Source organism: Pleurodeles waltl, chromosome 12 (assembly GCF_031143425.1).
Source record: "Pleurodeles waltl isolate 20211129_DDA chromosome 12, aPleWal1.hap1.20221129, whole genome shotgun sequence".
Taxonomy (NCBI): Eukaryota; Metazoa; Chordata; class Amphibia; order Caudata; family Salamandridae; genus Pleurodeles; species Pleurodeles waltl.
The window spans coordinates 26459222-26483416 of NC_090451.1; the positions used below are offsets into that span (position 1 = coordinate 26459222).

The 24195-nt window shown below is 49.7% G+C and overlaps 1 protein-coding gene across 1 annotated transcript in view; it reads right to left on the reverse strand.

The window, feature by feature from the left end:
- The window catches only part of FGF22 (fibroblast growth factor 22), a 48482-nt gene extending 29891 nt beyond the window's left edge, over positions 1 to 18591 (reverse strand). Inside the window, exons 1-2 of the mRNA XM_069217812.1 lie at positions 18268 to 18591; positions 9803 to 9906 (exon numbers count right to left, since the gene is read on the reverse strand). Of these exons, the coding sequence (XP_069073913.1) occupies positions 9803 to 9906; positions 18268 to 18469 (306 nt within the window). The 5' untranslated portion in view covers positions 18470 to 18591. The remainder of the gene's footprint in view (positions 1 to 9802; positions 9907 to 18267) is intronic.
- Between the last annotated feature and the right edge of the window lie 5604 nt (positions 18592 to 24195).

The window sequence follows — 24195 nt, forward strand, 5'->3', positions numbered from 1 at the left end:
AGCTGTGAATCCATCCATCAACTGATGTCAGTCCTTGCATCAGCTGAGCTGTGAATCCATCCATCAACTGATGTTAGTCCATGCACCAGCAGAGCTGTGAATCCATCCATCAACTGATGTCAGTCCATGCTTCAGCTGAGCTGTGAATCCATCCATCAACTGGTGTCAGTCCACGCGTCAGCAGAGCTGTGAATCTATCCATCAACTAATGTCAATCCATGCATCAGCTGAGCTGTGAATCCATCCATCAACTCATGTCAGTCCATGCATCAGCTGAGCTGTGAATCTATCCATCAACTCATGTCAGTCCATGCATCAGCAGAGCTGTGAATCCATCCATCAACTGACGTGTCAGTCCATGCATCAGCTGAGCTGTGAATCCATCCATCAACTGATGTCAGTCCATGCATCAGCAGAGCTGTGAATCCATCCATCAACTGACGTGTCACTCCATGCATCAGCTGAGCTGTGAATCCATCCATCAACTGGTGTCAGTCCATGCATCAGCTGAGCTGTGAATCCATCCATCAACTGATGTATCACTCCATGCATCAGCTGCGCTGTGAATCAATCCATCAAGTGATGTCAATCCATGCATCAGCTGAGCTGTGAATCCATCCATCCATCAAGTGATGTGCCAATCCATGCATCAGCTGAGCTGTGAATCCAACCATCAACTGATGTCAGTCCATGCATCAGCTGAACTGTGAATCTATCCATCAACTGATGTGTCAATCCATGCATCAGCTGAGCTGTGAATCCATCCATCAAATGATGTGTCAATCCATTCATCAGCTGAGGTGTGAATCCATCCATCCATCCATCAACTGATGTGTCAGTCCATGCGTCAGCTGAGCTGTGAATCCATGCATCAGCTGAGCTGTGAATCCATCCATCAGCTGAGCTATGAATCCATCCATCAATTGATGTCAGTCCATGCATCAGCAGAGCTGTGAATCTATCCATCAACTAATGTGTCAATCCATGCATCAGCTGAGCTATGAATCTATCCATCAACTGGTGTCAGTCCATGCGTCAGCAGAGCTGTGAATCTATCCATCAACTAATGTGTCAATCCATGCATCAGCTGAGCTGTGAATCCATCCATCAACTCATGTAAGTCCATGCATCAGCAGAGCTGTGAATCCATCCATCAACTGATGTGTCACTCCATGCATCAGCTGAGCTGTGAATCCATCCATCAACTGGTGTCAGTCCATGCTTCAGCTGAGCTGTGAATCCATCCATCAACTGATGTATCACTCCATGCATCAGCTGAGCTCTGAATCCATCCATCAGATGATGTGTCAATCCATGCATCAGCTGAGCTGTGAATCTATCCATCAACTAATGTGTCAGTCCATGCGTCAGCTGAACTGTGAATCCATCCATCAACTGATGTCAGTCCATGCATCAGCTGAGCTGTGAATCCATCCATCAATTGATGTCAGTCCATGCACCAGCTGAGCTGTGAATCCATCCATCAGCTGATGTCAGTCCATGCATCAGCTGAGCTGTGAATCCATCCATCAATTGATGTCAGTCCATGCATCAGCAGAGCTGTGAATCTATCCATCAACTAATGTGTCAATCCATGCATCAGCTGAGCTGTGAATCCATCCATCAACTCATGTAAGTCCATGCATCAGCAGAGCTGTGAATCCATCCATCAACTGATGTGTCACTCCATGCATCAGCTGAGCTGTGAATCCATCCATCAACTGGTGTCAGTCCATGCATCAGCTGAATTGTGAATCTATCCATCAACTGATGTGTACATCAATGCATCAGCTGACCTCTGAATCCATCCATCAAATGATGTGTTACTCCATGCATCAGCTGAGCTGTGAATCCATCCATGAGCTGATGTGTCCATCCATGCATCAGCTGAGCTGTGAATCAATCCATCCATCCATCCATCCATCAACGGATGTGTCAGTCCATACTTCAGCTGAACTGTGAATCCATCCATCAACTGATGTCAGTCCATGAGTCAGCTGAGCTGTGAATCCATCCATCAACTGATGTCAGTCCATGCATCAGCTGAGCTGTGAATCCATCCATCAGCTGATGTCAGTCCATGCATCAGCTGAGCTGTGATTCCATCCATCAATTGATGTCAGTCCATGCATCAGCTGAGCTGTGAATCTATCCATCAACTAATGTGTCAATCCATGCATCAGCTGAGCTGTGAATCTATCCATCAACTGGTGTCAGTCCATGCGTCAGCAGAGCTGTGAATCTATCCATCAACTAATGTGTCAATCCATGCATCAGCTGAGCTGTGAATCCATCCATCGTCTGATGTCAGTCCATGCATCAGCTGAGCTGTGAATCCATCCATCAACTGATGTCAGTCCATGCATCAGCAGAGGTGTGAATCTATCCATCAACTAATGCGTCAATCCATGCATCAGCTGAGCTGTGAATCCATCCATCAACTCATCTCAGTCCATGGCTCAGCTGAGCTGTGAATCCATCCATCAACTGATGTCAGTCCATGCATCAGCTGAGCTGTGAATCCATCCATCAGCTGATGTCAGTCCATGCATCAGCTGAGCTGTGATTCAATCCATCAATTGATGTCAGTCCATGCATCAGCTGAGCTGTGAATCTATCCATCAACTAATGTGTCAATCCATGCATCAGCTGAGCTGTGAATCTATCCATCAACTGGTGTCAGTCCATGCGTCAGCAGAGCTGTGAATCTATCCATCAACTAATGTGTCAATCCATGCATCAGCTGAGCTGTGAATCCATCCATCAACTGATGTCAGTCCATGCATCGGCTGAGCTGTGAATCCATCCATCAACTGATGTCAGTCCATGCATCAGCTGAACTGTGAATCCATCCATCAACTGATGTCACTCCATGCATCAGCTGAGCTGTGAATCCATCCATCAACTGATGTCAGTCCATGCATCAGCAGAGCTGTGAATCCATCCATCAACTGATGTGTCACTCCATGCATCAGCTGAGCTGTGAATCCATCCATCAACTGGTGTCAGTCCATGCTTCAGCTGAGCTGTGAATCCATCCATCAACTGATGTATCACTCCATGCATCAGCTGAGCTCTGAATCCATCCATCAGATGATGGGTCAATCCATTCATCAGCTGAGCTGTGAATCTATCCATCAACTGATGTGTCACTCCATGCATCAGCTGAGCTGTGAATCCATCCATCAACTGGTGTCAATCCATGCATCAGCTGAGCTGTGAATCCATCCATCAACTGATGTCAGTCCATGCATCGGCTGAGCTGTGAATCCATCCATCAACTGATGTCAGTCCATGCATCGGCTGAGCTGTGAATCCATCCATCAACTGATGTGTCACTCCATGCATCAGCTGAGCTGTGAATCCATCCATCAACTGGTGTCAGTCCATGCATCAGCTGAATTGTGAATCTATCCATCAACTGATGTGTACATCAATGCATCAGCTGACCTCTGAATCCATCCATCAAATGATGTGTTACTCCATGCATCAGCTGAGCTGTGAATCCATCCATGAGCTGATGTGTCCATCCATGCATCAGCTGAGCTGTGAATCCATCCATCCATCCATCAACGGATGTGTCAGTCCATACTTCAGCTGAACTGTGAATCCATCCATCAACTGATGTCAGTCCATGAGTCAGCTGAGCTGTGAATCCATCCATCAACTGATGTCAGTCCATGCATCAGCTGAGCTGTGAATCCATCCATCAGCTGATGTCAGTCCATGCATCAGCTGAGCTGTGATTCCATCCATCAATTGATGTCAGTCCATGCATCAGCTGAGCTGTGAATCTATCCATCAACTAATGTGTCAATCCATGCATCAGCTGAGCTGTGAATCTATCCATCAATTGATGTCAGTCCATGCATCAGCTGAGCTGTGAATCTATCCATCAACTAATGTGTCAATCCATGCATCAGCTGAGCTGTGAATCTATCCATCAACTGGTGTCAGTCCATGCGTCAGCAGAGCTGTGAATCTATCCATCAACTAATGTGTCAATCCATGCATCAGCTGAGCTGTGAATCCATCCATCGTCTGATGTCAGTCCATGCATCAGCTGAGCTGTGAATCCATCCATCAACTGATGTCAGTCCATGCATCAGCAGAGGTGTGAATCTATCCATCAACTAATGCGTCAATCCATGCATCAGCTGAGCTGTGAATCCATCCATCAACTCATCTCAGTCCATGGCTCAGCTGAGCTGTGAATCCATCCATCAACTGATGTCAGTCCATGCATCAGCTGAGCTGTGAATCCATCCATCAGCTGATGTCAGTCCATGCATCAGCTGCGCTGTGATTCAATCCATCAATTGATGTCAGTCCATGCATCAGCTGAGCTGTGAATCTATCCATCAACTAATGTGTCAATCCATGCATCAGCTGAGCTGTGAATCTATCCATCAACTGGTGTCAGTCCATGCGTCAGCAGAGCTGTGAATCTATCCATCAACTAATGTGTCAATCCATGCATCAGCTGAGCTGTGAATCCATCCATCAACTGATGTCAGTCCATGCATCGGCTGAGCTGTGAATCCATCCATCAACTGATGTCAGTCCATGCATCAGCTGAACTGTGAATCCATCCATCAACTGATGTCACTCCATGCATCAGCTGAGCTGTGAATCCATCCATCAACTGATGTCAGTCCATGCATCAGCAGAGCTGTGAATCCATCCATCAACTGATGTGTCACTCCATGCATCAGCTGAGCTGTGAATCCATCCATCAACTGGTGTCAGTCCATGCTTCAGCTGAGCTGTGAATCCATCCATCAACTGATGTATCACTCCATGCATCAGCTGAGCTCTGAATCCATCCATCAGATGATGGGTCAATCCATTCATCAGCTGAGCTGTGAATCTATCCATCAACTGATGTGTCACTCCATGCATCAGCTGAGCTGTGAATCCATCCATCAACTGGTGTCAATCCATGCATCAGCTGAGCTGTGAATCCATCCATCAACTGATGTCAGTCCATGCATCGGCTGAGCTGTGAATCCATCCATCAACTGATGTCAGTCCATGCATCAGCTGAACTGTGAATCCATCCATCAACTGATGTCACTCCATGCATCAGCTGAGCTGTGAATCCATCCATCAACTGATGTCAGTCCATGCATCAGCAGAGCTGTGAATCCATCCATCAACTGATGTGTCACTCCATGCATCAGCTGAGCTGTGAATCCATCCATCAACTGGTGTCAGTCCATGCTTCAGCTGAGCTGTGAATCCATCCATCAACTGATGTATCACTCCATGCATCAGCTGAGCTCTGAATCCATCCATCAGATGATGGGTCAATCCATTCATCAGCTGAGCTGTGAATCTATCCATCAACTGATGTGTCACTCATGCATCAGCTGAGCTGTGAATCCATCCATCAACTGGTGTCAGTCCATGCTTCAGCTGAGCTGTGAATCCATCCATCAACTGATGTATCACTCCATGCATCAGCTGAGCTCTGAATCCATCCATCAGATGATGTGTCAATCCATTCATCAGCTGAGCTGTGAATCTATCCATCAACTAATGTGTCAGTCCATGCGTCAGCTGAACTGTGAATCCATCCATCAACTGATGTCAGTCCATGCGTCAGCTGAGCTGTGAATCCATCCATCAACTGATGTCAGTCCATGCACCAGCTGAGCTGTGAATCCATCTATCAGCTGATGTCAGTCCATGCATCAGCTGAACTGTGAATCCATCCATCAATTGATGTCAGTCCATGCATCAGCAGAGCTGTGAATCTATCCATCAACTAATGTGTCAATCCATGCATCAGCTGAGCTGTGAATCCATCTATCAACTCATGTCAGTCCATGCATCAGCTGAATTGTGAATCTATCCATCAACTGATGTGTACATCCATGCATCAGCTGAGCTCCGAATCCATCCATCAAATGATGTGTTACTCCATGCATCAGCTGAGCTCTGAATCCATCCATGAGCTGATGTGTCAATCCATGCATCAGCTGAGCTGTGAATCCATCCATCCATCCATCCATCAACTGATGCGTCAGTCCATACGTCAGCTGAACTGTGAATCCATCCATCAACTGATGTCAGTCCATGAGTCAGCTGAGCTGTGAATCCATCCATCAACTGATGTCAGTCCATGCATCAGCTGAGCTGTGAATCCATCCACCAACTGATGTCAGTCCATGCATCAGGTGAACAGAGAATCCATCCATCAGCTGATGTCAGTCCATGCATCAGCTGAGCTGTGAATCCATCCATCAATTGATGTCAGTCCATGCATCAGCTGAGCTGTGAATCCATCCATCAATTGATGTCAGTCCATGCATCGGCAGAACTGTGAATCTATCCATCAACTAATGTGTCAATCCATGCATCAGCTGAGCTGTGAATCCATCTATCAACTCATGTCAGTCCATGCATCAGCTGAATTGTGAATCTATCCATCCACTGATGTGTACATCCATGCATCAACTGAGCTCTGAATCCATCCATCAAATGATGTGTTACTCCATGCATCAGCTGAGCTCTGAATCCATCCATGAGCTGATGTGTCAATCCATGCATCAGCTGAGCTGTGAATCCATCCATCCATCCATCCATCTATCCATCAACTGATGCGTCAGTCCATACGTCAGCTGAACTGTGAATCCATCCATCAACTGATGTCAGTCCATGAGTCAGCTGAGCTGTGAATCCATCCATCAACTGATGTCAGTCCATGCATCAGCATCCATCAACTGATGTCAGTCCATGGATCAGCTGAGCTGTGAATCCATCTGCTGTGAATCCATCCATCAGCTGATGTCAGTCCATGCATCAGCTGAGCTGTGAATCCATCCATCAGCTGATGTCAGTCCATGCATCAGCTGAGCTGTGAATCCATCCATCAGCTGATGTCAGTCCATCCATTAGCTGAGCTGTGAATCCATCTATCAACTGGTGTCTCACACCATATGTCATCTTACTCATTTATATACCTACGTACGACACTGCTGATTCTTAAAAACTAGACCTGTCAATCATCCAATATGTCAGTCCATCAGCCGGGACATCACGAGACCTGTCATTCCAATTTACTAATCACTCATCAATCCATTCATTAGGGGGCCTGACCTTACATCCAACAATTAATTTATCAGTCCAGCCAATCACTGAGTAGGGAATCCACCTGTCAGAAAGCTGTCATTCCACCCACAAGGGATCTGTGAATCCACCAGTCAAATGAGTTGTCATCCACCATATTAGGCCTGCCAATCACTCCAAAAACTAAGGTCACAAACTTTCAACTGACCCATCAATCCTTCAGCTGATGTCTCAATGCATCGACTGAGAGGAGAGACCTGTCAACTGAGAGATCTGTCAACTGTGAGACACACCTGCCAACTGAGAGAGACACCTGCTAACTGAGACACACCTGCTAACTGAGACACACCTGCTAACTGAGACACACCTGCCAGCTGAGAGACACACCTGCCAGCTGAGAGACACACCTGCCAACTGAGACACACCTGCCAACTGAGAGACACACCTGCCAACTGAGAGACACACCTGCCGACTGAGACACACCTGCCAACTGAGAGACACACCTGCCGACTGAGAGACACACCTGCCGACTGAGAGACACACCTGCCGACTGAGAGACACACCTGCCGACTGAGAGACACACCTGCCGACTAAGACACACCTGCCGACTGAGACACACCTGCCGACTGAGACACACCTGCTGACTGAGACACACCTGCCGACTGAGACACACCTGCCGACTGAGAGACACACCTGCCGACTGAGAGACACACCTGCCGACTGAGAGACACACCTGCCGACTGAGAGACACACCTGCCGACTGAGACACACCTGCCGACTGAGAGACACACCTGCCGACTGAGAGACACACCTGCTGACTGAGAGACACACCAGCTGACTGAGAGACACACCTGCTGACTGAGAGACACACCAGCTGACTGAGAGAAACACCAGCTGACTGAGAGACACACCTGCCGACAGAGACACACCTGCCGACTAAGAGACACACCTGCCGACTGAGAGACACACCTGCTGACTGAGACACACCTGCTAACTGAGAGCACACCTGCTAACTGAGAGCACACCTGCTGACTGAGACACACCTGCTGACTGAGACACACCTGCTGACTGAGACACACCTGCCAACTGAGAGACACACCTCCTAACTGAGACACACCTGCTGACTGAGACACACCTGCCAGCTGAGAGAGACACCTGCCAACTGAGACACACCTGCCAACTGAGAGACACACCTGCCGACTGAGACACACCTGCTGAGAGACACACCTGCCAACTGAGAGACACACCTGCCGACTGAGAGACACACCTGCCGACTGAGAGACACACCTGCCGACTGAGACACACCTGCTGACTGAGAGACACACCTGCCGACTGAGAGACACACCTACCGACTGAGACACACCTGCCGACTGTGAGACACCTGCCAACTGAGAGACACACCTGCCAACTGAGAGACACACCTGCCGACTGAGACACACCTGCCGACTGAGACACACCTGCCGACTGAGCGTCACACCTGCCGACTGAGAGACACACCTGCCGACTGAGAGACACACCTGCCGACTGAGAGACACACCTGCCGACTGAGACACACCTGCAGACTGAGAGACACCTGCTAACTGAGAGACACACCTGCTGACTGAGACACACCTGCTGACTGAGATACACCTGCTGACTGAGACACACCTGCCGACTGAGACACACCTGCCGACTGAGACACACCTGCCGACTGAGAGACACACCTGCCGACTGAGAGACACACCTGCCGACTGAGAGACACACCTGCCGACTGAGAGACACACCTGCCGACTGAGACACACCTGCCGACTGAGAGACACACCTGCCGACTGAGACACACCTGCCGACTGAGAGACACACCAGCCGACTGAGAGACACACCTGCTGACTGAGAGACACACCAGCTGACTGAGAGACACACCTGCCGACTGAGAGACACACCTGCGACACACCTGCTGACTGAGACACACCTGCTGACTGAGACACACCTGCTAACTGAGAGCACACCTGCTGACTGAGACACACCTGCTGACTGAGACACACCTGCTGACTGAGACACACCTGCCAACTGAGAGACACACCTGCTAACTGAGACACACCTGCTGACTGAGAGACACACCTGCCAACTGAGACACACCTGCTAACTGAGAGACACAGAGACACACCTGCTGACTGAGAGACGCACCTGCTGACTGAGAGACACACCTGCTGACTGAGAGACACACCTGATGACTGAGAGACACACCTTCTGACTGAGAGACACACCTGCTGACTGAGAGACACACCTGCTGACTGAGAGACACACCTGCTGACTGAGACACACCTGCCAACTGAGAGACACACTGCTGACTGAGAGACACACCTGACGACTGAGAGACACACCTGACTGAGAGACCTTACAATTGAGAGATACACCTGCCAACTGACAGACCTGTCAACTGAGAGACCTGAGAACTGGTCCATCAACAAAGTGTGAGCTGATCTAACAACTTGTCGGTCAGTCCTTCACCTGCCACTTTAGAGGTGAAGTGAGACTTCATCAGTGTGGGACCTTCACTGCTACTGGAGTACAAACAAACTCGACACAGGGCAGTGGGTGGTAACAACAGAAATGGAAACTGATACATCACTCTGTGTGCAGTGGTACAGTTTGGTACTAATACTCCTGGTGAAAATACAGTAATCGCACAGTAAGAGCATTTTGCAGGACAACCACAGGACGGTGGGAGGATGGGTGGAAGGTGACTTACCGTCCCATATAGCCTCCCCTTCTTGTTCATTGCCAAGTAGTGTCCATTGTGCACGGACTTGATGACCACAACTCCCACGTTCACCGAGCGGATCTCCAGGACACCTGCGGAGAGAGGCACACGTGGGGTTAAAACTTCAAAGGCCCTTTCAGATGGGTCGAAGCTGTCGAAAGGACCCATGTTCTAGTATCCATTTTAGTCAGTCCTGGATTTTAAACCACCCTTGTGCCCATAGTTATAATGGGAGGCATGGAACTACATGTCCCAGAATGCAATTACACCAGGTTACTTGTCAGTTATGCAGTAGGTGGAATATTGGTGTATTTTCTGCCTATCCGAAGAAAAAACTCCTAACAGGAGAGACCCGGGAGTACTGGACCTCCTGGAGTCTGTCCAGGCCTCCCCCAGCACTTCTGTGCTGCGGTCTCCGGCTCAGTGATGTCATCAGTGTGCGACACACGTCAGCTCTGCTGCCCTGAGGAAGGGTTTGGATCCTTCCATTTACATGAATACATAGGTGAAAGGAGGGTAAGGCATACACCAAAAGAGCCCCTGGGCCTTAAAATTAGATTTGCCACAGTTGAAAATGATCCACTCAGGAATGAGATTTACTTTTTAATCCTCCATCAAACCGCTTTGTACTAAACGTGAAACACAGGCGATAAAACACTCCTTACCTGGTGCCTCTTTCTACCATAAGTGTTGAAACTGCTGAGACTATAGTCTCACCCACAGGGTGAGCCTCACATCTTGGAGCAACATCATTCTCCCTCTCTACCCTCACATATTGGGTGAAAGTAAACCAGGGTTTGGGTCTCACACCCTCAAGCACAGCCACCCTCATTGGGAGGGACTTTTACACTTCGGAGGACATTCTCACTCACTGGGAGTGAGATTCACACCTTGGAGGACAGTCTCACTCATTGGGAGTGGGTTTACACTTTGAGGACAGTCTCACTCATTGAGAGTGAGATTCACACCTTGGAGGACAGTCTCACTCATTTAGAGTGAGATTCACACCTTGGAGGGCAGTCTCACTCATTGAGAGTGAGATTCACATCTTGGAGGGCAGTCTCACTCATTGGGAGTGGGTTTTACACCTTGGAGGACAGTCTCACTCATTGAGAGTGAGATTCACATCTTGGAGGACAGTCTCACTCATTGGGAGTGGGTTTCACACCTTGGAGGGCAGTCTCACTCATTGAGAGTGAGATTCACATCTTGGAGGACAGTCTCACTCATTGGGAGTGGGTTTCACACCTTGGAGGGCAGTCTCACTCATTGAGAGTGAGATTCACATCTTGGAGGACAGTCTCACTCATTGGGAGTGGGTTTCACACCTTGGAGGGCAGTCTCACTCATTGAGAGTGAGATTCACATCTTGGAGGACAGTCTCACTCATTGGGAGTGGGTTTCACACCTTGGAGGGCAGTCTCACTCATTGAGAGTGAGATTCACATCTTGGAGGACAGTCTCACTCATTGGGAGTGGGTTTCACACCTTGGAGGGCAGTCTCACTCATTGAGAGTGAGATTCACATCTTGGAGGACAGTCTCACTCATTGGGAGTGGGTTTCACACCTTGGAGGGCAGTCTCACTCATTGAGAGTGAGATTCACATCTTGGAGGACAGTCTCACTCATTGGGAGTTGGTTTTACACCTTGGAGGACAGTCTCACTCATTGGGAGTGAGCTTTAAACCTCCGAGCACAAGCTCACTCGTGGAAAATAGCTCTCTCTCCTGGATGTCTAGTCTGTCTCTGGGTTTGCAAGCTTCCCTCAAACAGGAGTAGTGACGGAGTCCCTCAAACCAGTGGAACTGAAGCACAAGCTAGTGTCCTGCAGAGAACAGGCACACACTTTTAGCCAGTACGGGGGATGTGTCAAGCATTGGCAGTGCACACTCTCCTCACATGAAACACAGGTGGTATCATTGTAGGATTCCCCGCCCCATACACAGCACTCGCAGTGTCTGTGACCTCCGAAATAACTCTTTCTAGACTCTTCCCTCCTCTGTCCCTCCCTTGAGTCACTCCAAACCTTGTACTGCTACTCTGATCTCCGAAATAACTCTTTCTAGACTCTTCCCTCCGCTGTCCCTCCCTTGAGTCACTCCAAACCTTGTACTGCTACTCTGATCTCCGAAATAACCCTTTCTAGACGCTCCCCTCCTCTGTCCTTGCTGTGAGTCACTCCAAGCCTCATTGAGTCACTCCAAGCCTCGTCTATTACTCTGATCTCCGAAATAACCCTTTCTAGACTCTTCCCTCCTCTGTCCTTGCTGTGAGTCACTCCAAGCCTCATTGAGTCACTCCAAGCCTCGTCTATTATTCTGATCTCCGAAATAACACTTTCTAGACGCTCCCCTCCTCTGTCCTTGCTGTGAGTTACTCCAAGCCTCATTGAGTCACTCCAAGCCTCATTGAGTCACTCCAAGCCTCGTCTATTACTCTGATCTCCGAAATAACCCTTTCTAGACTCTTCCCTCCTCTGTCCTTGCTGTGAGTCACTCCAAGCCTCATTGAGTCACTCCAAGCCTCGTCTATTACTCTGATCTCCGATATAACCCTTTCTAGACTCTTCCCTCCTCTGTCCTTGCTGTGAGTCACTCCAAGCCTCATTGAGTCACTCCAAGCCTCGTCTATTACTCTGATCTCCGAAATAACCCTTTCTAGACGCTCCCCTCCTCTGTCCTTGCTGTGAGTCACTCCAAGCCTCATTGAGTCACTCCAAGCCTCATTGAGTCACTCCAAGCCTCGTCTATTACTCTGATCTCCGAAATAACCCTTTCTAGACGCTCCCCTCCTCTGGCCTTGCTGTGAGTCACTCCAAGCCTCATTGAGTCACTCCAAGCCTCGTCTATTACTCTGATCTCCGAAATAACCCTTTCTAGACTCTTCCCTCCTCTGTCCTTGCTGTGAGTCACTCTAAGCCTCTTTGAGTCACTCCAAGCCTCATTGAGTCACTCCAAGCCTCGTCTATTACTCTTATCTCCGAAATAACCCTTTCTAGACTCTTCCCTCCTCTGTCCTTGCTGTGAGTCACTCCAAGCCTCATTGAGTCACTCCAAGCCTCGTCTATTATTCTGATCTCCGAAATAACACTTTCTAGACTCGTCCCTCCTCTGTCCTTCTTTCGAGTCATTCCAAGATTCGCTGAGTCACTCCAGGCCTTGTTCTGATAAGCTGATCTCCGAAATAACCCTTTCTAGACTCTTTCATCCTCCGTCCTTCCTTGAAGTCACTCCAAGCCTCGTTCTACTACTCTGATCTCTAAAAACACCCTTTCTAGACTCGTCCCTCCTCTGTCCTTCCTTCGAGTCATTCCAAGATTCGCTGAGTCACTCCAGGCCTCGTTCTGATAAGCTGATCTCCGAAATAACCCTTTCTAGACTCTTCTCTCCTCCGTCCTTGCTATGAGTCACTACAACCCTTGCTCTACTACTCTGATCTCTGAAATAACCCTTTCTAGACTCTTTCATCCTCCGTCCTTCCTTGAAGTCATTCCAAGCCTCTGAGTCACTCCAAGCCTCGTTCTGCTACTCTGATCTCTAAAAACACCCTTTCTAGACTCTTCCCTCCTCTGTCCTTCCTCTGAATCATTCCAAGCCTCTGAGTCACTCCAAGCCTCGTTCTGCTACTCTGATCTCTGAAATAACCCTTTCTAGACTCTTCCCTCTGTCCTTCCTCTGAATCATTCCAAGCCTCATTGAGTCACTCCAAGCCTCGTTCTGCTACTCTGATCTCTAAAATAACCCTTTCTAGACTCTTTGCTCCTCTGTCCCTCCTTTGAGTCATTCCAGGCCTCGTTCTGATTATCTAATCTCCGAAATAACCCTTTCTAGCCTCTTCCCTCCTCCGTCCTTCCTTTGAGTCATTCCAAGCCTCATTGAGTCATTCCACGGCTCGTTCTGCTACTCTGATCTCCGAAATATCCTGTTCTAGACTCTCCTCTCCTCAGTCCTTGCTATGAGTCGCTACAACCCTCGCTCTACTACTCTGATCTCCCAAATAACCCTTTCTAGACTCTTCCCTCCTGATTCCCTTTCAAGCCAAGTAACAGATTCCCGTGTCCACTGCTCGAGGTAACAACTTAGATTTCCCTCCACTAATCCACCACTAACCCTCTGGGTTCCGGAGGAGCGTGCTAACTGCTGAAAAGCGCTTCAAAGCCTAGTTAGGGGTAGTAAGCGCTATATAAATGCAATTGTATGGTAAGCTCCTATAACACACTAAACTACCTGCACCCGTGCGTGTTCTTTACACGCATGATGAGTATAGCGCTGCACCCCTGAAGCGCTGTGAGCACTGCCAGAGGAATGTGAGTCCTGCCCAGCCCGTCTAACCACAGCGATAATTGCTGAATGTCGCCCTAGTATTTGCGCTTTTGAAACACTAGCCTGCGTAGTCATTATTTTAATTTTAATATCAAATGGAGCAGATCTTATCAAGCTGAGAGGATGAACGCGTGAAATAGCGCTGGGGCGTTTCAAGCCCGCCCCTTCCTTTCCCAACATGGATGTATTTATTCGTATCTAGCGCCCACGTTCCCCAATGGTGTTGGGGCGCTTTGAAGTGAGACAGGGTTCATTAGAAGAGATACTAAGAGTTTCGGGTGCGGAGCTGCACGGAGTGCAGTGTAAGGGGGGTGCACGCTGCCCCCTTACAGAGTGTTGGGGGGCGCAGGGGGTGTGGCCAGTGTCCGGCAGCAGACGGAGGTGGTGGGGCCAGCCCCGCTCTCGGTGGGGGGGGGGGGAGGGGGGGGGGGGTACATTATTATCTGGGGGGTACACGTGCATTACCCCACAGCGCTAGCCTGTCTGCTGTCACTTATGCTCTTGCAAGGCACGCGCTGAGAGGACTCGCTCCAGGCGCGTGGGCGAGTGTGCACATAACTCACTCCCTGTGCACACATGTTCACAGCATTCTGTGATGGTACTCAGTTGTGAACGGGCGCAAACAAACTGCAGTGTTACTTGTGCAGGCGCGCAGCTGGCCGCGCAGGTACTCAGTGGCAGTACTCAGTGTGTAGTACTGGTGTTACTCTCTGTATACTACTCCTAGTGCTCGCGCACCTTATGTCTAAGCGCTACTCCCGTGCGCAGGCACGCATCTGGAGCGCAGGTACTCAGTGGCACTAAGTGCGTAGTACTGGTGGTACTCTCTGTATAATACTCCTTGCGCACCTTATGTTTAAGCACTAACCCTTGCGTAGGTGCGCATCTGGCACGCAGGTGCTCAGTGGCAGTACTCAGTGTGTAGTACTGGTGTTACTCTCTGTATGCTACTTTTGCGCCTTATATTTAAGCACTACCTCTTGTGTAGGCGCGCATCTGGCGCGCAGGTACTCAGTGGCACTACTCACATTGTAGTACTGGTGTTACTCTCTGTATACTACACCTCGTGCCTGTGCACCTTATGTTTAAGCACTATCCCTTGCACAGCTACTCAGTGGCCCTACTCAGTGTGTAGTACTGGTGTTACTCCCTGTGTAGCCGCGCGCATTAGGGGGCACATTTACAAGACAGTGGAGCCTCAGCCCCGCACCACACCACGGTTGTGCTGTATGTACAATACCGCGCACTGTGGCTGTCGTTAGTTTCAACATTTTTACGCCATTGTGGCGCTTTGTGGTGCTGCTCACTGAGTACTACTCCCCGTGTTCCCAGATACTCACTGAGTATTTCCCGTGTTAATCACAGTACTACTCCCCGTGTTCCATGTTACTCACCGAGTACTACTCATGTTAGTTACTGAGTACTACTCCCTGTGTTCCGAGGTACTCACTGATTACTACTCCCCAGGTTCTGCGTTACTCACTGAGTAGTCAAGTCAAGTTTATTATGTTACGGAGCTCTGACGGAGGTCCACATAAAATAGTACATAATTGTATTAAAAGAAGAAACAAAGATAGTAAATTAATTAAACTTTGAAAAACAAGTTGATTAAGGTAATACAAAGTTAAAAAAACACTTAAAATAGTTAAAATCTCTAGCACAGAACATTTCATTAGGCGGAATGAGTAAGGCTTGTAATAGGTTAGAAGCAGTACCAAAATAAAAGGAAAGACAAATAGTGCGCAGCCACCAAGGCGATAGGGCAACAGGGCCCGGCAGATTAAAACAACATGTTTCAAGTCTTGAACGCCGTTACGGCACAGATTACAAATGGCGGAGGAGCCAAGTGTTTAGGGGGAGCTGCCCCTGTTGCTGCAGGAGCCAGAATCTTCTCACCCCACGAGGCAGGTTCCAAATAAGGTAGGGCTGTGTGACCCTTGGCCTTAAGGAATCAGGTATTATATGAAAACTCTGTCTATGTGCGCAGGCCAGGCTGTCCTGGCAGAAACTCACCGCCCAGGTTGCTTTCCCAAGTGTGGATTTAAGCTGTGCTGGAGAGAGAATACAAATTTCAGAAGGATCTAATTGTGGATGATCCATGGCATATAAAAAAGTCCTGCAGACGGTATATTTTACTTTATGACCGGCTAACATTTATTTTTTAGGCAGTGACCACAAAGAGTCGCTGCTACACGTCATCAGATTAAACATCCAGCGAATTACTGCGGCCAGGCCTTGAATAAAAGAGCTGCGCAGTCCCAACTCAAGTCTTAATAATGGTGCTGAAAAGGCAGAATTTACAGTTAAAATGTTCCTTAAGACACGTCCCTCGAGTTTATCGAGAAAGATCCACTTTGATACCGCAATATGCTCTATACCATACAATAGAGATGGAGGTATCTTCGCCCGATAAACCTCTAAGAGATGTTTAAAATGCCTTCTGCCTGTTGCCCTATATAAGGCATTCAGACCGTTAGCTTGAGACTGGGCCTTCCTTTGGCTATGCTCAATATGTTCTGTATCTTTAAGATTCCCACATACAATTTTACCCCAAAATGTGTAAGCGGTAACTCTTTCAAGGGGTTGAGCTCCCAAGGACCAGCAAAAGTTGCTGTACTTGAGTCTTTTATTCCAGTGAAAGCACAGAATTTTGCTTTTTGGGATTTTTTTTTTTTAAAGTGAGCTTCCGTGTATCGTTCGAGGGCTTGTAATCGGTTATTAAGGCCCTTTGGGGTGCGATCTCAAATGATTGTCATCTGCATAAAGTAGGCAGCATAGTGATCCACCTCCTAATTTAGGGGCAAAGCCCTCACATTGAGTTAAATGTGCGGGTAAATCTGATAGATACAAGGAAAATAGCACTTTACTCACTCACTGAGTACTACTGCCCGTGTTCCCAGATACTCACTGAGTACTACTACCCAAGGTCTGTGTTACTGCGTACTACTCGTGTTACTTACTGGCTACTACTCCCTGTGTTCTGAGGTGCTCACTGAGTACTTCCCATATTAATCACTGACTACTCCTCCCCGTGTTCCCAGGTACTCACTGAGTACTTCCTGTGTTAATCAATAAGTACTACTCCCTGTGTTCCTTGGTACTCACTGAGTACTACTCCCCGGGTTCCCTGCTACTCACCGAGTACTACTTGTGTTAGTTACTGAGTACTACTCCCTGTGTTCTGAGGTATTCACTGAGTACTTTCAGTAGTAATCACTGAGTACTATTCCCCATGTTCCTAGGTACTCACGGAGTACTACTCCCAGTGTTCCCAAATACTCACTGAGTACTACTCCCCGTGTTCCCAGATACTCACTGAGTACCACTCCCCAGGTTCTGTGTTACTCACAAGAACTACTCGTGTTAGTTACTGAGTATTACTCTCTGTGTTCCGAGGTACTCACTGATTACTACTCCCCAGGTTCTGTGTTACTCATTGAGTACTACTCGTGTTATTTACTGAGTACTACTCCCTGCGTTCCCAGGTACTCACTGAGTACTACTCCCCGTGTTCCCAGATACTCACTGAGTACTACTCCCCATGTTCCTAGGTACTCACTGAGTACTACTCCCTGTGTTCCCAGATACTCATTGAGTACTACTCCCCGGTTCCCTGTTACTCACCGAGTACTACTCGTGTTAGTTACTGAATACTTCTCCCTGTGTTCCGAGGAACTCACTGAGTACTACTGCCTGTGTTCCCAGATGCTCACTGATTACTACTCCCTGTGTTCTGAGATACTTATTACTACTCCCCAGGTTCCGTGTTACTCACTGAGTACTACTCATTTTATTTACTGAGTACTGCTCCCTCTGTTCTGAGGTACTCACTGAGTACTACTGCCCGTATACCCAGATATCACTGAGTACTACTCCCTGTGTTCCTAGGTACTCACTGAGTACTACTGCCTGTGTTCCCAGATACTCACTGAGTACTTCTCCCCGTGTTCCTAGGTACTCACTGAGTTCTACTCCCCGTGTTCCCAGATACTCACTGAGTACTACTCGTGTTAGTTGCTGAGTACTACTCCCTGTGTTCCGAGGTACTCATTGAGTACTACTGCCGGTGTTCCCAGGTACTCAGTGGTGTTACTCACTGAGTACTGCCCCCCGTGCTCCCAGGTACTCACTCTGACCAGCGTGGCCCCACCGGCGCCCCCGCACTCCTCCGTCGCCGTCGAGGTGCAGGAAGTAGTGAGTGGAGGAGTAAAGCCACCGCCAGCGCACGTCCCCCTCCAGGTGGGGGTAGCTGGCCGCCGCTCCCAGGGCCAAGGCGAGGAGCAGGTATGAGGAGACCCATCCGTGGGGTCCTGAGCCGCCGCGCCTGCCCATGGCCGGGCTAGCGCCTAGACGCTAGAGAGATGATCCACGAGCCTAGCGCCGCTTGCAGTCACTGGACACCACCGGGGCCGGCACCTTCTGCGCCAGCTCCATGCCGCTCCTTCCTGGGGCCAAGGGGGCCCTACTGCCTCCTGCCCGCATCGTGGGGGCCGGGCCGGGGTGCCATCCTCCCTGGGTACCGCTGTGATGAGGCTAGCACTGCTCGATGGATGGATGGATGAAGATAGATGTGGCAGATAGAAGCCTCTTCTTCCTAGAGTCCGATCTGTCACCCTCGAGCTGGCCTTCTGGAATGAATGAATGAATGAAGATACTCAGCGGCCACTGCTACTTTAGAAAAAGCCTTTTGTTCCTGAGTTCGACCTGTCACCCTCGAGCAGGGCTTAAGCCGTGAATGAATGAAAACTCGACTCCTCTAGGCGCTTCCTGGCTCTGGAGGTAGTGGTGGCTTCTGAAGGGTTTCGCCCTCAGCACTTTCCTAACGTGCAGCCGGTCATCCTCAGGAGCAGCTGTCGGTGCCTGTGTTAGCCTCAGGATGTCTCCGGTTTTCAGATCTCACTGGTCGCCTTGTGGCGCAGAGGTGGCATCGGTTCCGGGCTCCTGTCCAGAGGTCTCTGGCTGTGGGTGGCTGGTGTTAGCCCAGGCGTCGGTGGCTGGTGTTAACCCTGGTGCCTGGGACCGGCGTGAATTCCGATGTCTCTGGTGCGGTTGTCGGTGGCTGGTGTTAGCCCAGGTGTCGGTGGCTGGTGTTAGCCCAGGTGTCGGTGGCTGGTTGGAGTCCAGACGCCGAGGTCGCGGGGGTCAGTGCGCCCTGCTCCATCCACCGTCCTCCCCGGACCGTCCTCCGCTCTCACTGCAGCCTGGACTCACATCCGACCATCCGACCCCCCCACCCCCCATCGGAATCGAAGCTGCCGATCGATCAGCCCCCTGGGGCCGGGGGAGGGGCTGTGGGCAGGTGGCTGGTGGAGGGGGTGGAGCAGGGCGTCGGTGCGAGGGGCCGTGGCCGAGTCCACCGGGTAGGAAAAGTGCAACACCAGGACAGAGCGAGCTTCTCGAAAGGGCACGTCCAGGGAAGGTAGGTTTTATTACACACACAGAGACTGATATTACACACACCCAGCTCTCAATGCGTCCTTTCTGCGCACCTTAAAGCATGTGTATAACCAATCCCTCTCACCCAGGATCGGAATAACACAGCAACTACACATCACCGGATCCTTGCAGCTTTCAGAATCACTTCCACCCTCCCACCAGATCCCCGCAGCTTTCAGAATCACTTCCACCCTCCCACCAGATCCCTGCAGCTTTCAGAATCACTCCCATCCTTCACCAAATCCCTGCAGCTTTCAGACTCCTCAACCCTTCATCAGATCCCTGCAGCTTTCAGACTCCTCCACCTTTCTACCAGATCCCTGCAGCTTTCAGACTCCTCCACCCTTCTACCAGATCCCTGCACCTTTCAGAATCACTCCCATCCTTCACCAGATCCCTGCAGCTTTCAGAATCACTTCCACCCTTCCACAAGATCCCTGCAGCTTTCACTCTCTTCCGTCCTTCTACCAGATCCCTGCAGGTTTCAGAATCACTCCCATCCGTCCACCAGATCCCTGCAGCTTTCAGACTCTTCCATCCTTCACCATATCCCTGCAGCTTTCAGACTCCACCACCCTTCTACCAGATCCCTGCAGCTTTCAGACTCCTCCACCCTCCCACCAGATCCCTGCAGCTTTCAGACTCCTCCATCCTTCTACCAGATCCCTGCAGCTTTCAGACTCCGCCAGCCTTCCACCAGATCCCCGCAGCTTTCAGAATCACTTTCACCCTCCTACCAGATCCCTGCAGCTTTCAGAATCACTCCCATCCTTCACCAAATCCCTGCAGCTTTCAGAATCACTCCCATCCTTCACCAAATCCCTGCAGCTTTCAGAATCACTCCCATCGGTCCACCAGATCCCTGCAGCTTTCAGACTCTTCCATCCTTCACCAGATCCCTGCAGCTTTCAGACACCTCCACCTTTCTACCAGATCCCTGCAGCTTTCAGACTCCTCCACCCTTCTGCCAGATCCCTGCACCTTTCAGAATCACTCCCATCCTTCACCAGATCCCTGCAGCTTTCAGAATCACTTCCACCCTTCCACAAGATCCCTGCAGCTTTCACTCTCTTCCGTCCTTCTACCAGATCCCTGCAGCTTTCAGAATCACTCCCATCCGTCCACCAGATCCCTGCAGCTTTCAGACTCTTCCATCCTTCACCAGATCCCTGCAGCTTTCAGACTCCACCACCCTTCTACCAGATCCCTGCAGCTTTCAGACTCCACCGCCCTTCTACAAGATCCCTGTAGCTTTCAGACTCCTCCACCCTCCCACCAGATCCCTGCATCTTTCAGACTCATCCACCCTCCCACCAGATCCCTGCACCTTTCAGAATCACTCCCATCCTTCACCAGATCCCTGCAGCTTTCAGTCACTTCCACCCTTTCACCAGATCCCTGCAGCTTTCAGACTCTTTCCATCCTTCTACCAGATCCCTGCAGCTTTCAGAATCACTCCTGTCCCTCTGCCAGATCCCTGCAGCTTTCAGACTCCTCCATCCTTCCACCAGATCCCTGCAGCTTTCAGAATCACTCCCATCCTTCCACCAGATCCCTGCAGCTTTCAGACTCCCCCATTCTTCACCAGATCCCCCATTCTTCACCAGATCCCTGCAGCTTTCAGAATCACTTCCATCCTTCACCAGAACCACGCAGCTTTCAGAATTACTCCCATCCTTCACCACATCCCTGCAGCTTTCAGACTCTCTTCTGTCCTCCTACCAGATCCCTGCAGCTTTCAGAATCACTCCCATCCTTCACCAGATCCCTGCAGCTTTCAGACTCCTCAACCCTTCTGTCAGATCCCTGCAGCTTTCAGACTCCTCCAGCCTTCCACCAGATCCCTGCAGCTTTCAGAATCACTTCCAATCTTCCACCAGATCCCTGCAGTTTTCAAAATCACTTCCATCCTTCCACCAGATCCCTGCAGCTTTTAGAATCACTTCCATCCTTCCACCAGATCTTTGCAGCTTTCAGAATCCCTTCCAACCTTCCTCCAGATCGCTGCATCTTTCAGACTCTCTTCCACCCTTCTACCAGATCCCTGCAGTATCAGACTCTCTTCCGTCCTTCTACAAGATCCCTGCAGCTTTCAGAATCACTCCCATCCTTCACCAGATCCCTGTAACTCTCAAAATCACCCCTATCCTTCACCAGATCCCTGCAGCTTTCAGAATCACTCTCATCCTTCCACCAGATCCCTGCAGCTTTCAGGACCGCTCCCATCCTTCCACCAGATCCCTGCAGCTTTGAGACTCTCTTCCAGCCTTCCACCAGATCCCTACAGTTTCCAGAATCCATTCCATCCTTCCACCAAATCCCTGCAGCTTTTAGAATCACTTCCATCCTTCCACCAGATCTTTGCAGCTTTCAGAATCCCTTCCAACCTTCCTCCAGATCGCTGCATCTTTCAGACTCTCTTCCACCCTTCTAAAAGATCCCTGCAGCTTTCAGACTCTCTTCTGTCCTTCTAGAAGATCCCTGCAGCTTTCAGAATCACTCCCATCCTTCACCAGATCCCTGTAACTTCCAGAATCACTCCCATCAGATCCCTGCAACTTTCAGAATCACTCCTATCCTTCACCAGACCCCTGCAGCTTTCAGAATCACTCCCATCCTTCCACCAGATCCCTGCAGCTTTCAGGACCACTCCCATCCTTCCACCAGATCCCCGCAGCTTTGAGACTCTCTTCCAGCCTTCCACCAGATCCCTACAGTTTTCAGAATCACTTCCATCTTTGTACCAGATCCCTGCAGCTTTGAGAATCACTCCTATCCTTCACCAGATCCATGCAGCTTTCGGAATCACTTCCAACCTTCACCAGATCCCTGCAGGTTTCAGACTCCTCCACCCTCCCACCAGATCCCTGCACCTTTCAGAATCACTCCCATCCTTCACCAGATCCCTGCAGATTTCAGAATCACTTCCACCCTTCCACCAGATACCTGCAGCTTTTAGACTCTCTTCTGTACTTTTAACAGATCCCTGCAGCTTTCAGAATCACAGCTGTCCTTCCACCAGATCCCTGCAGCTTTCAGACTCCTCCATCCTTCCACCAGATCCCTGCAGCTTTCAGAATCACTCCCACCCTTCCACCAGATACCAGTAGCTTTCAGACTCCTCCATCCTTCACCAGATCCCTGCAGCTTTCAGAATCACTTCCATCCTTCACCAGATCCCTGCAGCTTTCAGAATCACTTCCATCCTTCACCAGATCCATGCAGCTTTCAGAATCACTCCCATCCTTCCACCAGATCCCTGCAGCTTTCAGAATCACTCCCATCCTTCACCACATCCCTGCAGCTTTCAAAATCACTCCCATCCTTCACCAGATCCCTGCGGCTTTCAGACTCTCTTCTGTCCTTCTACCATATCCCTGTAGCTTTCAGAATCACTCCCATCCTTCGCCAGATCCCTGCAGCTTTCAGACTCCTCAACCCTCCTGTCAGATCCCTGCACATTTCAGACTCCTCCAGCCTTCCACCAGATCCCTGCAGCTTTCAGAATCACTTCCAATCTTCCACCAGATCCCTGCAGTTTTCAAAATCACTTCCATCCTTCCACCAGATCTCTGCAGCTTTTAGAATCACTTCCATCCTTCCACCAGATCCCTGCACCTTTCAGAATCACTCCCATCCTTCACCAGATCCCTGCAGCTTTTAGACTCCTCAACCCTCCCGTCAGATCCCTGCAGCTTTCAGACTCCTCCAGCCTTCCACCAGATCCCTGCAGCTTTCAGAATCACTTCCAATCTTCCACCAGATCCCTGCAGTTTTAAAATCACTTCATCCTTCCACCAGATCTCTGCAGCTTTCAGAATCCCTTCCAACCTTCCTCCAGATCGTTGCATCTTTCAGAGTCTTCCACCCTTCTACCAGATCCCTACAGCTTTCAGACTCTCTTCCGTTCTTCTACCAGATCCCTGCACCTTTCAGAATCACTTCCATCCTTCACCAGATCCCTGCAGCTTTCAGAATCACTTCCATCCTTCACCAGATCCATGCAGCTTTCAGAATCACTCCCATCCTTCCACCATATCCCTGCAGCTTTCAGACTCCTCCATCCTTCACCATATCCCTGCAGCTTTCAGAATCACTCCCATCCTTTCACCAGATCCCTGAAGCTTTCAGACTCTTCCATCCTTCACCAGATACCTGCAGCTTTCAGAATCACTTCCATCCTTCACCAGATCCATGCAGCTTTCAGAATCACCCCCACCCTTCCACCAGATCTCTGCAGCTTTCAGACTCTTTCTTCCTTCCACCAGATCCCTGCAACTTTGAGAACATGAGTCGTCCTCCAGATCCTTGTGCCTTACAGAATCTTTTCCATCTTTCTTCCAGATCCCTGCAGCTTTCGGAATCTATTCCAATCTTCCACCAGATCCCCGCAGCTTTCAGACTCTCCTCCACCCTTCTACCAGATCCTGGCAGCTTTCAGACTCTCTTCCGTCCTACCAGATCCCTGCAGTTATGAGAATCTCTTTCACCCTTCCATGAGATCCCTGTGACTTCCAGAATCTCTTTCAGCCTTCTACCAGATCCCTGCAGCTTTCAGACTCTCTTCCGTCCTTCTACCAGATCCCTGCAGTTATAAGAATCTCTGTCTCCCTTCCATGAGA